The 17,064-nt window shown below is 44.4% G+C and overlaps 1 protein-coding gene across 1 annotated transcript in view; it reads right to left on the reverse strand.

Moving 5' to 3' along the window:
- STARD13 (StAR related lipid transfer domain containing 13) overlaps nt 1–17,064 on the reverse strand; it is a 162,881-nt gene that overhangs the window by 20,709 nt on the left and 125,108 nt on the right. Inside the window, exons 7-9 of the mRNA XM_084843010.1 lie at nt 11,462–11,621; nt 5,816–6,014; nt 2,261–2,468 (exon numbers count right to left, since the gene is read on the reverse strand). Of these exons, the coding sequence (XP_084699136.1) occupies nt 2,261–2,468; nt 5,816–6,014; nt 11,462–11,621 (567 nt within the window). The remainder of the gene's footprint in view (nt 1–2,260; nt 2,469–5,815; nt 6,015–11,461; nt 11,622–17,064) is intronic.

Genomic DNA, 17,064 nt, shown 5'->3' on the forward strand with positions numbered 1-17,064 from the left:
AGTGGTAGGTTGGGCCAAAGGCAAAAGGGGCGGGGCTGAGGGCAAAAAGGGGTGGAGCCAAAACCACCAGCAGATGTTAGCTTAAAGCTCTTACTGCCAGTAGCTAAGCCTTAGGAGAGGCGTTTCAGAATGGGGGAAAAAGTGCACAAAAGCTGGAAAACCACCAAATGGTTGGTGGTCAAGGGAAGGGGGTGTGGCCTTCTGGGGAACCCCAGAGGGTCAGATTGGGACTCCAGGTAGGCCAGTTTTGACCCCCAGCCTGAGGTTCTGCACCCCTGCTTTAAACGAAGATCAAATGACGTTTGTTACTATACTGCAGTGGCATCCAAATGTTTTAGCTGGGATGGGGTAATTTTGGCCTGCCAGATGTTGTTGCACCACAACTCCCATCATCCCTGACCACTGGCCATGGCAGCGAGGGCTCATGGGAGCTGGAGTCCAACAACATCTAGAGGGCCACAGGTTTCCCTCCCCTGCCTTTTAGAAATGAGACACATCATCGTAATGTTAACTCTGTGCTGATGCACTATTGTACAAGTACAGTCCTTTTTAAGCTCTGTGCTCCACTTCTTTATCCTGCCATCTTTTTCCTGATCACTCCTGCTGATCAAGTTGCTGAGGGGAGCAAGGAGTGGGCTTCAGCCTGCTTCCTTGACCTGGAATTTCTCTATGTTCACCAAAATGGAAAAAACTGTGAAGACTAATGGGGAGGGGCAGGGAGGTCAAAGTAGGATGAGGGAGTAATGGGAATGCTGTGCAGGTGGGCTGGCATCTGGGAATGCCTAATGGGGTAGGGGCAGAGTCATGGGGTGGTGGTGGTGGGAAGAGGGCATTCTGAAGCTTCACCTCCAAAACCATCCCTTCACCCTGCCTGTGAAATGGCATGAGCCTTTAAGGGCACAATCCTATTGAGACAGTCAGTAGCCTCCAAAATTAGAGGCTACCGAGTATCCAATGCAGGGCAGATGGAGGATAGAGCTGCGCCTGCCTTTGTGGCTAGACGTGCGTTTTCAGGTGTCTAGCTGCAGCTTTGGGGAGGGGAAGGGAAGGGACCTGGAGACTGGATAGAAAGCTGTCTAAAGCAGCTCCTCCCCTCCCCACCCCCAGGAATGCCCTGTTTTCTCCCTCTCCATGCTCTGTTTATGAACATGGAGATGGTGGCAGCACGGAAAGAACTGCGCTGACTATGAGGGGGAGGACAGCGCAGTTTCTGGGAACTGAGGCCAGACAACCTTGGTTCTCAGAAACCAAGAAATCCCATGGCCATGGAAATCCATGACAGTGTCTAATGACCATAGAATTGCTCTCTAACTAGTATAAAATTAAGCAACACTATCAGGAGTAATAAAACACATTCAACAACACCCAAAGGTTGTGGTTTGTGTTGCTAAAAGGCAAGCAGAAAATGGACATTTCTCCTGATTGTGAGCACTTCTGTCTGTCCTCAGATTGGCAGATACAGACCTCTCCACCCCCTGCCAAGAAAGTAATGAGTGATCCAACCAGGGCCAGCTCCAGGTTTCTGAGGGCCTTTGGGCAAAACACCCCCAATGGGGCTCCTCCCTCAACCAGTCTACCCTCATACCACCATGGTCACCAGCTGCTCTTGCTCCTCCTCATTGCTACCTCTTGCTTCCTTGACAGGCAGACAGACAGCGAGCAAGTTGGCAGTGGCACCTACGGATCCTCCTCCTCCTCACCATTGCCATCATTCTTTGAGTCAGAGTGAGAGGCAAGTGAACAAGCAGGGTGCAATGGTGAAGAGAAGGAACAACTCCAGGAGGGTCTTGTCAGTGGGCCCCTGCCGGTGTGTGGGCCCTTGGTAGGTGCCCAACCATGCCTACCTTTGAACTCCAACAGTATGTCAATAAACCTAGCAGTGATTCCCATTACAGTGGCAGGTGGGAAAAGTGCTGTGCCAATTGTGGAAATGGCTATTAGCTGCTGCTGTGTACCACTCAGTTCACAATTATGTGCCTGTGTTGCTCAGGGCAACTCAGGATGAGTGCTTCTATGTAAAAAAAGAAACCTTCATGAACCATTCCTTACTTACGCTTATGCTTTTACTAAACTTGTAATTTTACGTTATGTATGCCTATGTATGACAGCAATAAAAGGCAGTCCATTTGCCAAGATGATATCCAAATGAATGCCAAAACCAACACAAAGATCATTTAACATTTAGCCGTTGGCCATTTAGTCAAGGTTATGTCTAGCCCAGGGCAGGAAAGGCAAAGGGAACTAGCAAGCAAATCCTTACCGTGGTGAGCTTTCTTTCTTTACTATATTGAGGTGAAAAAGAGAAGGGGCCAGGCACACAGCTATATTCATGGGAGTCATTTGATTCTCTTCCACAGAAGTGACATCATTCAGGAAACACAGGAGGGTTTGCAGAACCTCCCTGTTTTCATCTGACATCAACATTATGGCAGCCTGAACTGCCTGAAGCCGCTGTTCTTTTGGAACATCTGAGGAATAAGAGGTGCCATTTAATACAATTTGATCGTAAAAGCAAACAACATTGTTGGAACATCATGCGTGATCTAACTTCCAAAATCCAGATTACCTCTTGGAGAGAACTGCACCTTGAAAACACAGGAGTTTAACTTTTCCTTGCTCACACCTTGCAAGCTTTCGTGCAATGCCGTCCACTTTGTATGGTCTAGAAAATGGCTACCCGCTTAGCACTGCATGCATTTATTCATTCAATATACAAGTCACCCCAGAGCCGAAGCTCTCAGGGTGAAAGACATCATAAAAACAACACAATTAAACCAATGTTAAAACACAGTAAAGGAATTAACAAGAAGCAACAATAATTTAGAATAGTTTTAAAAAGAGAGATAAATATCAGAGCAGCTAAAACATGGGGAAAATATGATTTTAAAATGCAGCTTTAGAAATATCACTGACAATAAAACAAGCAACAGTTTGTTTGTTTTTTAAGTGCATGAGCCTGAGGCCTAGTTAGCTGAGTTTGTTGACCATAGGACTGTTTACGTGAAGGCCTTCTGTGCCCTCTCCAGGCATAGAAGTTGGGCAACATTAACCACCTCTGGATTGGCCAGAACTGTTATAAATTCCATATGCCTGGCCTCCTGTCTTTGCCTGGTCAACATAGCAGTACCTGGCCCTTGCTGAATTTCAGGCTCCAGTTTCCACAGGAACATAGGAAGCTGCCTTCTACTGAGTCAGACCATTCATCCATCTGGCCCAGTACTGTCGACACTGACTGGCAGCAGCTCTCCAGGGTTTCGGGCAGGAGGTTTTCCTGCCCTACCTGGAGATGCTGAGGACTGAACCTGGGACCTTCTGCCTGCAAAGTACGTGCTCTACCACTGAGCTACAGCTCCTTCCACTTCAAGCCAATGACTTCAAGGACACTGGGACGGAAAACATCCCACGCACCTCCACATCAAGATTTGGAAAGGAGCTCCCAAATACCGTAAATTGCCCAAACAATTTTTTGTTGTTGTTATTGGATGGTATATAAATACTGTAAGCAAATAAATAAAATAGGCCTCGTTTGGGTCTTATATTTCTCTTTATTTTTCCTCCTCCTTCTCTATGATGATGGATCCAGATTTAGTCCTACTTCGATTAGACTCACTGAAATCAATGAGACCTGTTCATCAGTGGGTCTGCTCTATGTATGGCTATGTCTGGGTCCAACTCAGCTGCAGTAGTAGCATTTTTTTGTCTACTAGCACCATCAAGATGATTCACAACATGAAACCACAAAAAGCAATCTGATACAAATAACAATAAAATACACATATAAAGAACAATAAAACCCAATACAAATACAGTTGGTAGCGTAAGCACAGTACAAATACTTTCAGCAGCAGGGACGCAAAGTGAAACCACCACACCAGCTCCTACAGGACTGGCAGAATACAAAGGTTTTTATAAGCCCTTTCGATCCCTGCAGAGTTCATCTGAACAGTTTTATGGCTAGAGTTAAATCTTGGGAAGTGGAGAGGTCATGCAATGAACAGGCGCCTCATTTCCTTTGGAGAGTGCAATGCCATAACCTTACACGCTCTTCTTCTAGGTGTTGTCAGTCAGCCAGATTAAAAACAACAATGACAACTATGAGGGAAGCTTGGGGAACGCTTGCGCTTCTGTACACAGTTGAGGAAAAGTTTAATGAACACACAAATGAGGATCCTTGAATATTCCACTTGCCGAAGTTAATTCAGAGGCTACTCAGCTTGTCTTCAGTATTCCCTAGTGTAAATCAGACACAAAACCAATGACAAAATAGGAGAAATAACATTGCAATATATGCTTCAGCAAGCCTTTCGTCTTCTCTTAGTTCGAAGATTCAGGCAGCAATCCTATACCACTGACCTCAGAGTATGCTCTATTTCACTTAGTGGGGCTTACTTCTGAGTGGACATGTATGGTCAAGTATTTCATTTGAATGTTTTTAGAGGGAAAATAAGGGTGAATAATATATTACAGCTCTGAATCCCTAGGCTGAGGGCAGTTCAGTGTTTTGGACAAAATAGTGGTTGGGCAAACATCAAGCTAGTGGGGCCTTCTTTAGGTCCACCAGCTGAGCGGAAATGGCTGCTCAGGAGTGGAGCCAATCACTTGCAGCCTCCCATATGCATTACTGTGGGAGACCTGCCTAAATAAGTAATTCAACTTTGTAAAGATTATTGATTCTAAAATCAAATATGTAAAAAATGCACTGTGACTAAGAGAGCTACACAAAGATCAGGTAACCAGCAATCAATTAATATTAGCAATTAGTACTACTAATTAATATTACCAGGCAAGCAAGTTAAAAAACTGCTTTTTGTTATTTAAGGGCTCAATCTCATGCATGTTGAGACAGAAAAAAAATCCTACAATTCTCAGCATGTCCCAGCCACAGCCAGCATGCCCCAGCCAGAATTGTAGGACTTCATGCTGAGGCATGAAGATTACCTACATGGGAGACGGCTTTCTCTAGCAGCATCAGTGCCAGGCGAGCCTCTCTGGGGAGCGCATTCCATAACTGGGGTAACACCATAAAGAAAGTAGTAGCAGCCTGTCTGACCTCCTTTGGTAGGGGACATCCACAGAAGGGTCTCTGAAGATTTAGGCACTGGATATTTATATATGGGAAGAGGCGATACTTTCCATAATCTGGCCCCAAGTCCTTGCGAACCAAACCCAGAAATAGACAGGAAGGAACTGAAGATGACAAAATGCTGGCATAATATGATCATACCAATGTGGGCTGGAAGGGGAAGCAATCCCCCCCACACACATACTAATTAGTGGTGCTAGTTAAGAAGATCTGACTACACCAATTTCCCACACCCATTGGTGTGTACATTTCCTCCTCTCAGGGCCATTAGGTAGAGTGAGGTGGTCACCTCAGGCAGCAGATGCTGGGACACAGCAGAAAGGTTTTGGAAGAGAGAGCTGCATGCCACACAGCCTGCCCTGTGCCCCCTAAGCTAGCCAGCTGTCTTCAAGGGTGGTGGAGGACGCTGTTTTATTTCCAGTTTTGAAGAAATATTCAATTGCTGGTCCAGTCGGCTTTTGTACATGAAATGGGAGGGGGCGCCATCTTGTTCTTTGGCTCAGGTAGCAAAATGTCTTGGGCTGGCCCTGCTTCTTCTCAGATCAGGGCCAATGGTAGTACCCCAAACTGCCAGGGAAAATGAGCGCGGGGGCGGGGGGATACTTGATGTTGTTAATATTAACACACTGAGCACATCAGGCTTAATTCAGACCTAGAATTTAATGAGTTGAAGGCTTGAGACTCCACATCACATTCTTATTTATTGCTAACAGACACAATCTCAGTACTTACACTGATAGATATGGAGGAAAGTTTCTCCTAGCTTGCTAGTAAGAAGAGGCTCGGGGAGGTCTCTGAAAAACTGCTTTATCATATCTGCCACGTCATACGCTGACTGGTCTTCATAGCTGACATTTTCAGGGGAGCTTTCATTCATGTGACGTAGGGCTTGTATTCGAGATTTCACACCTGACTTTCGGAAGAGGCCCACCTGAAACATATGCCATGTACTAAAGTAACTGTGTAGCCATTCGTCATTATCAAGAGAGAGAAAAATACACATTATATGCAAGTATTTTCAAAAAAGGTAATCCATAATTGCCATAATTATGGCCAAAGTAAACGTACTTGTAATCACATGAAGTGAAGCTATGAGTGGTAGGTTTTTTTAATTCAGTGAAACCACGTGCAGTGCGGACTCAGCTCAGGACTACTGCACTCTGGGATTCTGTGTTGCTCCCAAACTGCCCCCCAAGAAGTGATTGCCGCCTCCTCTCTTGGCTTTTAGAAAGGGTGTGAAGACACGTTTTTTTTTAAAAATTAGCCTTTTAAATTATGTAATTTTAATGTTTTACTGTTTTTAATGTTCTTTTTTTAGTTTTTAAAGGTTTTATTGTTTTAAATTGATAACTTTTTTCAGCAAATAAGGCAGTATATAGATGTTTATGAGGTCCTGGTCACTGCTTGGAATGAGGAGATGATCGGGCTATCAATATGATTGCTCCCAAACATCCTCGACCTAGTCATAGAACCGAGTCAACTCCTTAGTATTCTGAGGAGCTGAGGGCAATGAAACGACTGTGTCGACGATTAGAGCGCAAATGGTGGAAGACTCAGAACGAATACGATCAAACACAGGAAAGAATCCACTTGCGATCTTATTCTGTGGCGGTGATGGTGAAGAAATCCTAGTTCTCCGCCACCATTGCATCTGCTCAGTGTCATCTAGCAGAGCTCTTTCGTGTGGTTAAAGGCCTCTTGGGTGTAGGCCTTAGAACAATAGAATTTGAACCCTCAAAAGCCCGCTGTGAACAATTTGCCACGCACTTTGCAGATAAAATCGCTCGTATCCGTGCTGGCTTGGATGCTGTTGTTTTGACAGAGTCTGATATGGATGGGGCTGGTGCACCATCTAGACCTGTTATGGATACCCTTTGGCTTGTGCAACCTGAGGATGTGGACAAACTGCTTGGAGGACTGAGGTCTACTACTTGCCCTTTAGATTCTTGCCTATCCTGGCTTGTGAAAACTGCCAGAGATGGGCTGGATATCTAGACCTCTGAGGTGGTAAATGCCTCCTTGAGGGACGGTGAGGTCCCTGCAGCTTTGAAAGAAGCTGTGGTGAGGCCCTTGCTGAAAATACCAAATTGAGATCCTATGGCTCCAGATAATTACTGTCCTGTCAAATTTGCCATTTTGGGCAAGGTGCTGGAGCATGTGGCAGCCTCACAACTCCAAGCTGTTTTGGATGAAACTGATTATTTAGATCCATTCCAATCAGGTTTCAGGCCTGGTTATGGGACAGAAACAGCTTTGGTCGCCCTGGTTGATGACTTACGCCAGGGAATGGATAGGGGGAGGGCAACTTTGTTGGTTCTTCGGGACCTCTCAGCAGTTTTTGATACCATCGACCACAGTATCCTTCTGGATGGTTTATCTGGATTGGGCTTGAGAGGCACAGTTTTAAGGTGGTTCTGGTCCTTTCTAGAGGAGCAGCCTCAGAAGGTAGTGCTGGAGGACTTCGGGTCTACCCCACGGCCATTAGCGTGTGGGGTGCTGCAAGGTTCTATCTTGTCCCTCATGCTTTTTAACATCTACATGAAACTGCTGGGGGAAGTCATCAGGGGGAAGTCATCAGGAGGTTTGGGCTGAAATGTCATCAGTATGCAGATGATACTCAGCTCTACCTCCCGTTTCCATCTGCACATCTCAGGGAGGCTGTGGAACTCTTGAACCAGTGTCTGGATGTTGTTTTGGGATGGATGAGGGTGAACAAGCTGAAACTTAATCTGGACAAGACAGAGGTACTGTGGGTTGGGAAACTGACTACTTCGTATGGAGGTTTACAACTGGTCTTAGATGGGGTTGCACTCCCCCTGAAAGACCAAGTGCGCAGTCTGGGAGTCCTCCTGGACTCTGAGCTAACTGGGGAAGCTCAGGTGGCTGTGGTGTCCAGGAATGCTTTTTATGAGCTTAGGCTGGTATGTCAACTGTGGCCCTATCTGGAGAGGACGGACCTTGCCTCAGTTATCCACGCACTAGTCATGTCCAGGCTGGACTACTGTAATGCACTATATGTGGGGCTGCCTCTGAAGATGGTCCATAAGCTTCAGCTTGTGCAGAATGTGGCCACCTGAGTACTGGTGGGGGTGAGGCGATTCGATCACATAATGCCTGTACTGCGCCAGCTGCACTGGTTACCAGTGCATTTCCGAGCCCAATTCAAAGTGCTGGTTTTGACCTTTAAAGCCTTAAATGGTTTGGGACCAAGTTACTTGAAGGACCGCCTTCACCCATATCAGCCTGCCCGAACGTGAAGATCAGAAGGAGAGGCATTTCTCATTTGCCCACCTGTGTGAGCAGTCAGATGGGTGGTCACACGTGAGAGGGCCTTCTCTGCAGTGGCCCCACACCTTTGGAACAAGCTGCCATGGGAGGTCCGCCATGCTCCATCATTGCAGACTTTTAAGAAGGCCTTGAAAACATATTATTTTACCTTGGCCTTCTACTGATATGATTGCTATTGTTGCTGTTACTGCTGTTAACATTGTTGCTGGTTTTATTCTTGGCTTTTATTGTTGTTTTTATTGTTTTTATGTTTTTATCACCTTTAATATTTTAACTGTTTTTATGTATTTTGTTGCTGTAAGCCACCTTGGGAGGGCTTCTGTCCTGAAAGGTGGCCAAGAAATATTTTAAATAAATCAAAATAAATAAATTTATTATTATTATTATTAATAATACATTTTGAAGGACATGATTTTTGGGCTTAACTCCCCCATACACTATGGCTTCCTGCTAATTTCTTTCCTTGCCTTTAGCTTGGAAAAAGACATGGTAGAAAGATTAGTTACACAGGAATTCTGCAATATATTTTTATCATGTGTTTTCTTCTGCAAGGAACTGATAATTCTTCAAATGTGCCGTCTCGTATCTTTGCACAGCGCTGCCCTTTTACAGCCGTTCTCATAAATGGAATCCCCCTGAGGTGAATTCCTGTGCACAAACTGAATTTTTATTCCCAAGTGAAATCGTGTTATACCACTTGGGATCTATTAAGGGCTGTTTTCTCTCATTTCGCAGTGGAAGAGATGACATAGTGAGAGAAAAAAATCTATGAAAAGAAAAGAGTGGGCACATTTCCATTTTCAAATTACAGCACTTAGTTTTTCTTTGCTTCCCATGTATGCTGTCTCATTAAATTTATCATATGTCTGCTAGACTCAGGTTTGAAAAAGTACAAAAGGTCTTTAGAAGAAAAACTACACTAAGGAGGCAGGGAGGAACCCAAAACAGCTTAATGAGGACTGAGCATACTCCAGGGCCATGGGAAGTTGACTGACTGTTGGGGGAAGGATGGAAAACATGGGGGGCGGGGCAGGTTGGACTAGAATGGAGTGGCTGGAATCCTGAAGAGGGAGTGCTCTACACTGCAACCTTTTTATTACAGATCTCACTTGTTGTTGTATTTAGGGAGATTCTTTCAAAGTGTTGCTTCTGTGTCATGATTCGCTTAAAGACTTACTGTTCCAGAAGAAAAGCTAGTTGGCTGAGAGAGAGCAGAGAAGCTTTTCAAGGGGAAAAGCCTTGGAACACTGAAGGCAACCTACCTACTGGGTGGCATCCAATGCTGTGTGAGCGAACCACCACCCATACAATGGAACTTCCCCTTCCCCCCTCCAGTCCCCAAAATGTGCCTTGTCCGGAGCAGATTTGGGGAGCTGCAGGAGGAGGGGGAATCCATTCTGCTGATGGACACTGTTCTGTTGGCGGATGGACACAGTCCCCCAAACTAGGAATAGAACACAAATTTATTGCACAAGAGCCATCCTATCTCCTTTTTAATTACAAACAGTGAATTAAAAACCCAGTCAGTGGAGGCTGGTGGCTCTGATGCCAGTGGGGCTGTGAATCCACTCTGGATTTCAGCCAGAACTCTAAAGGAGCTATCCAAAGTGCTGAACCTATTTTGGGGATTGAATTCAGCACCTTGGATAGCTTCTTTAAAGTTCTAAATGGTTCTGGCTGAAATGCAGAGCGGATTCTCAACCCCACTGACATTAGAACCACCAGCCAGCACTGACACCCCCCCCCCCCACGTCTTCCCTTGTTTATTGGGTAGGCTAGTGAAAGGATCCCTTTCCGCTCCAACACAACACAAAACACACACACGTATTAGCTAGCATAATAAGCTTATATTTAGCTAGAACTGGAAACAATGACCCAGAGTACCTTCATGTACAGCATTTGAAATATTTTGTTTAACAGGAAGATAAACTAGAAATCGACAGGTTTATGATAAATGGGAAGGGATTAGGTGTTCTGCTTCAGCCAGTGAGCCCTGTCTCTGCGACGGGGCACTATGAGGTATGGATTACAGGGTGTCCAGTATGGATCCGATGATCCAATGGCAATGCACAGTCCCAACTCCTGATCCACATCTTAAGTGCAGTGGCAGAAGTCAGATCTGTATCAAAGAACTTTGTGTGACACTGACAGGGCGTGGCATTCATTCGCACGCGCTTCACCCTGGATCTCCAGTCCCGTGAGCTGTGGCTTAAGGAAGAGCATTTGTCTGCTCTACACGCTCAGCAGGAGCTTCGTCTTCTCCTTCTCCTTTGGAATAGCTGTGCACAATGAGAGCTGGAGGACTCTCTAAAGTGACTTACAACAAGGTGGGGGTGGGGGAAAGAAGAGAAAGCTGTAAAAGAAAAAGAAAGGCCACACTGTGTGCTGTTAAGCCTTTTGAACACAAGTAAACGGTATGACTGGATGGCGGCCGTTATTTTTGAATGCTAGTAAAAAGTGTCCAAAAGTGTTCTCTGAGTCTCTCTGTCGGATACATAGTTGGACATAAATGTGGGTTCTTTGATCTCAGCTAAAGGTCCATCTTTGCTGTAAGCATATTATGTGGCTTTGGCTTCAGCCTCAGTTTTTTCTCTTTAAAATGGGACCAATAGTTCCACAGTTCATAAGCTTGTGAGGACAAGCATAATAAAGACTATAAAGCTGAATAAGGTGCTGTATAAATGATACATACGAATAGTAGCAATAGGGTTAATAAAGACTAAATTTTGCATCCTTAATGGCACAGTCCTATGCATGTTTAGACACAAAGAAGTCCTACAACTCCCAGCATGCCCCAGCCAGCAATGTTATCTTAACAGGGACAGTATGCTAGTAATTGTGTAGGGCTTGTATAACGGCGTTTTGCAGTGCCACTTTTCTGCAGGATTTTGGATTGTCAAAATGGAATGTTTTCCAGCATGTTTGTTATATTTTATGTGCTGCAGCTATGCTAGACATTGCAAATCAGAAGTAAAAACAAAATAATGCAACCAAAATCCACAAAGAAAAACTTCACTTGGAGATTTAGCTAGAAATAAGACTGCCATAAGAGTTTTGTACACTCATAACCTACAGAAATTAGGAACCTACCTGATCCAGACAATTGTTGCGTAAAAAGCGCAGTGCTTGTTGTATGCTCTGTGGAAGGGGTTGACCTGTTCTTTGCACGTGGACTATTAAAGGCACACCAAAGATGTTCTTATCCTTGTAGTCTGGAACTTTCATCCTCTTCATGAACTTTGGTACAGCCCTGGAATAATAATGATAATGATGATGATGATGATAATAATAATAATATCTAGAACCAGTGTGGTGTAGTGGTTAGAGTGCTGGACTAGGACTTGGGAGATCTGGGTTCTAGTCCCCACTTGGCTATTAAGCTCATTGGGTGACTTTGAGCCAGTCACTGACTTTCAGCCTAATCTACCTCACAGGATTGTTGTGAGGATAAAATGGACAGGATGAGAACTATGTAATCCGTCTTGAGTTCCTTGTAAGAGGAATAAAGGTGGGATATAAAAGTAGTTGTTGTTGTTCAGTCGTTCAGTCGTGTCTGACTCTTCGTGACCCCATGGACCATAGCACGCCAGGCCTTCCTGTCCTGCGCTCTCTCCTGGAGCGTGCTCAAGTTCATATAAAAGCAGTAAATAAATAAAACCATCTGTATCTATATAGGAAGGAAGCTGCCATTGGTGCTGGGACCACATTTTTCATTGGGACTATAGTGTGTGTGTGTGTGTGTGTGTGTGCGTGTGCGTGTGTGTGTGTGAGAGATTCACATTCCCTTCTCCCCACAGTTCAAATCCTGATCACTCCACCATAACTGCTATCTCTTTTCTAACAAAGGAATGTGAATTGTAGCCACATATTTAGTGCAGGATCGTAAGTGTTCTGCATATAACAGAGATTAGACAGTTCCTGCCCAGAGGATTTACTGTCTAGGTGACCTAGATCAGGGAGGGGGAATGTGTGGCCCTCCAGATGTTGTTGGATGGCAACTTCCATCAGTCCTAGGCAGCATAGCCAATAGTGAGGGATAATGGGACTTGCAACAACTTCTGGGGGAACAACTTATCTAGGTCATGCCTGCATTTTTGACCCACCAGGTTGAATGCATCTCACCAGACATACATCATGGGCTCGCTGTTTCTGCAGTCCCAACTAGGAAGCAAAACCAGGTGGTTTTATCAAATTCCTGATAGGCTAAATTACATTTGGCCTGGTGGGTCACAGGATTAAAGTCAGGTAGAAGACTGGGCTTGATAAAGGAGTAGCAAAGATGGGAAAAGGAAAGGTTTAACATACATACATACATACATTTGATTCCTAAAGCAGGATATATACAGGTTTTACAATTTGCACATTTTATGCTCTCAGCAATAGACTGCCAGTGCCAATCAAACATATTTGTTCTACAAGAAAGCATCTCCCACAGCACAGCTTTCAACTAACTCAGCTCAACACACTTCCTTAGCAAATGCTTGACAACTTGAAGTGCAATATATAATGGCAGAGATTAAACTTGAAAGCATGTAGAGTTAATTTTCTCAATGTGGCTCATTATGTCTGTAATCTCAAATTGCATGATTTATCATTACCATTCATTTATAGAATTACTGCAAGGGAATATTACATGCCAAATTCATCCTGGATGAAACTCAAAGGATTGATTATGGAGACATTCTCAGGGTTGTGCTTGGATTTTAATTCAGTGGTTTTCTTTAGCAAATTCATGTGGGCTAAAGAAGTGGTACAGACCCCTCTTTGTGAGAAGCATCATCTAAGCGGAACTGAAGCACAGAACAGTTTTGCTTGTTTGAGGTGGGAAGACAATTGTGGAGTAAATAAACTGTGTGATGACTGAAGGGGAGGTGAACACTTAACAAGCCCAGGGCAAGATGAGGGCATGGACAGGATATGGAACCTCTTGGGTCACCAATTTCTCCTTCTGTCATGCAGGAGAATGGAGTTCCGTTCCTCAAGAGGGAGTTCTCTCTTATTTAGGGAAGGACCTATAATTCAGTGGAAGAGGACATGTTTTGCATCCAAAACATTCCTGATTCATTCTCTGGTATCTCCAGTTAAACAAGGAGCATGTAGAAGATGATGGGAAAAAACCTCAATCCAACACCCTGGAGTGTCAGCGCCAGTCAGAAAAGCCAATAATGGACCAGGTGCTATCAGGCAGCTTCCTATGTTCCTAAGCAAATGATACATATACTCACCTCCCACAGGGCCAGCCCTACCATTAGAAAGAGTGAGGTGGCTGCCTCAGGCAGTGGAAGCTGGGAGGCAGCAGCCCCACACCTTGCTGTCCCCCCACCCCCAGCCCCACAGTCATTCTCAACCTCCTGAGCTGGTGCATCAGAGGCTGCAATGCTTGCTTGTTGCTGGCCTGGATTGTTTGTCTGTCTTGCCTAGTCACCTTAGGAACGTAAGAAGAGCCATGCTGGTTCAGACCAAGGGTCCATCTAGTCCAGCATTCACTGAATGGCCAACCAGCTGCTGATGGGAAACTCACAAGCAAGACATGAGTGCAACAGCACCCTCCCACTCATGTTCCCCAGCAACTGATGTACATAGGCTCACTGCCTCTGACACTGGAGGTAGCACATAGCCATCAGGACTAGTAGCCATTGACACCTTCTCCTCCATGAATTTGTCTAACCACCTTTTAAAGCCATCCAAATTGGTGGCTATCACTACGACTTGTGGAAGTGTGTCACAGTGTGTGACTTCTCCCACTGTGTCATAGATAGCATCATAAGAACATAAGAAGAGCCATGCTGGATCAGACCAAGGGTCCATCTAGTCTAGCATTCTCTTCACACAGTGGCCAACCAGCTGTCGACCAGGAACCCACAAGCAAGGCATGAGCGCAACAGCACCCTCCCACCCATGTTCCCCAGCAACTGGTGTACATAGGCTCACTGCCTCTGGTACTGGAGGTAGCACATAGCCATCAAGACTAGTAGCCATTGATAGCCTTCTCCTCCAGGAATACATCTAATCCCCTTTTAAAGCCATCCAAACTGGCGGCCATCACTACTTCCTGTGGTAGCAATTCCATAATTTAACTATGCGCTGTGTGAAGAAGTACTTCCCATCATTGCAAAAGGTTTCTGATCGAGTGAATAGGCAGAGTGACAGACAGCTCAGGATACACACTTCAGCAAGCATTGTGCATACATTGCTGTGTTTACATGACGCACACTGGCACTGGCAACACGCAAGTGCCAGGTGGAGTGGTGAGGAAGTATAGCGAGGTGTCAGAGGACAGAGCTGTGTATGCGCATGGCCTGCCCTGCGCCCCCTCACTCAGCCTACTGGTCTCAAGAGCAGTGGTGGGCGCTGTCCCAGAGTCAGTATTGAAACAATATTCAACCGTCAGTCTGGTACTGTATGTGGAATGCAGGGTGCGGAAACTATCTTGTCTTGGTAGGGAGGTGGAAGAAATTTGCAATGGAATCAAATAAGTTTGGATTTCTATGAATCCAACCCATGTATTTGGCAGCAGATTGGCTTTTTCCAATTCGAATGGATTCTACAGACTTGTGGTGTTTTTTTTTAACTTCCTGGAATTTTACACAAATTTAGTCATAGAAAAATGCATATAATAAAATAAAAACACTGGCAAAAATGTGCATTTCACCCATGCACTAAAGCACGAACATGCACATTTGGGAGTGAATTTGCGCATTCTTGCAAGTGTGAATTTGCGCAAATGTGAATTTTTGCAAATGTACATAAATTCGGGAAATTAGAAAAAAATCTGATTCTATCCATGATGGAATGAAAGACAGATGATGGAATGAAAGGAATCTGACAATCTGCAAAATGCCGATGGAATGGATTTACAAAATCTGTACATCCCTAGTCTCAGGTAGCAAAATATTTTAGGATGCCCTGGTCAGTTTGGCAGGAGTGTGACACATTCTGTTGTGCATTCAGTGAGGATTTTCAGATCGCATTATGACCTTTAAGTGGAGGGGCATAGGAAAGGCATGAAACAGCACCATTCAGTGAAGCCCCACTGCTGCCCCTGTGTGTCAGATCCCATTCAATGGGAGCATCTATATCTGTTGACAACTTGCCAGAGCGACTATTGTTCTAAATAGTTTAATGGGTCTATGTACAAGGCATGTAGTCAAAGTCACATATCTCTTTGCTTTAAAAAAGATGTGACTCCTTGAGCTGTGTTGATAACATTGTAATTATTATAATGCTTTGAAAACTAACCCCAGAAAATGCCCTACAACACATCAATTTTAGCAATTTATTCTTGAATGGGCCTTTGAGTCTTGCTGTGATTCTTGCCTCCTGACCCCTATCCCATGTACTAAAATCAAAATGGCACCCCAGAATGAGTCCCAAAAGGATTATCATGCTTGGGCTTTGTGAATAGCACATGGCCCCATTCATCTAGGAGTCAAATAAGCAGATATGGAGAGACAGACAGAGAGGAGACCAAGATAGAGTTTAGCTCCCAACTCACCAGTATGTCCTGAGAGATGAACAGGTGAGAAGGGGGAGAATGTAGCAAATTAGGAGACCTGAATCCTCACAACTTGCTCTACATATGCAAGTCATATCCACCATTGCAGCTACCTCTGTCTGTAGTGCTTTGTTTTTCTCGTTTCTCTTCTTCTTTATTTAACTGGATGGATATTTCTCTTTAGCCAGTATACTTTATACTTTCTGCATGGCTAATATCTAGCACAAATCTCTAGACACTCCTTTGCAATTGAACAATAATGCATGATACATCTCACTAATTACAAAGCCATTACATTAATTTAAGGAGAGTTTGGTTAAAATTGGGCTGTGTATTCCTCTTGATGATTTTTTTTAAATAGAGCTTTACTACTAGTGCAGTCAGAGAATTTCTCCATGGTGTATAGAATCAGAGTTCCTGAATTATATTTCCTGCTGTGTGATGATAGACCAAAAAGTTACAACTTTGCCTAGACTGCCTTTGGGTGTAAAACGAGTGTAATAATCCTTAGCACTCTCACATGGGCTACTTAAGGACTCAGTAGGTTAGCTAATGCCATAAAGTACTCAGCTGGAATATGTTATGTTAGAGCAAATACTGAGGATGAATTTTGTTTGTGGAATCTGGAACTGAGCTACAGGAAGTGAGCCTGTGTTGTGTAATCCACAGAACAATTGCTAGAAAACTGAACATCAGAAGTGTATGGCCAAGTAGTCCCCTGGGGATTAAGTGCCTCTCTCTCTTGAAGCCAGAATATATGCAGAGGAAGAGATTTCCATTCCATGCCATGATGATGATTATGCTGGAGAAAACTTCCATGTGGATGAAGCAAATGACACAGACTACAGCAAGGTCTAATCATCATCAGTGCTGTAGACAGTGTCAGCTCCAGATTCATACACAAATTTACCTACAGTATTTTCTGCTGGATGACAGGATTTCATGGTTGTTTAGTATTCCCATCTGCTTCTTTGATCATGCTCAGGGGAGAGCCATCTTTAGTTCTGTATGTACATATCCATAGTAAGAATTTATCCAGCTTTCTCCACTGCCTTCCTCTTGTTGGTTAATAGGAACAACTCCGCATGTTCCCAGACACTAGGGGGTGACAGAGATTGTGTTGTATCAACAGCCACTTGCCTTGTTCATCCCCCTTGTTGTTCTATAGCTTGATTGGTTCCTTTCTCTTCCTTTTTTG

This window comes from Heloderma suspectum, chromosome 3 (assembly GCF_057233095.1).
Source record: "Heloderma suspectum isolate Gila_16-S chromosome 3, 16-S_ref, whole genome shotgun sequence".
Taxonomy (NCBI): domain Eukaryota; kingdom Metazoa; phylum Chordata; class Lepidosauria; order Squamata; family Helodermatidae; genus Heloderma; species Heloderma suspectum.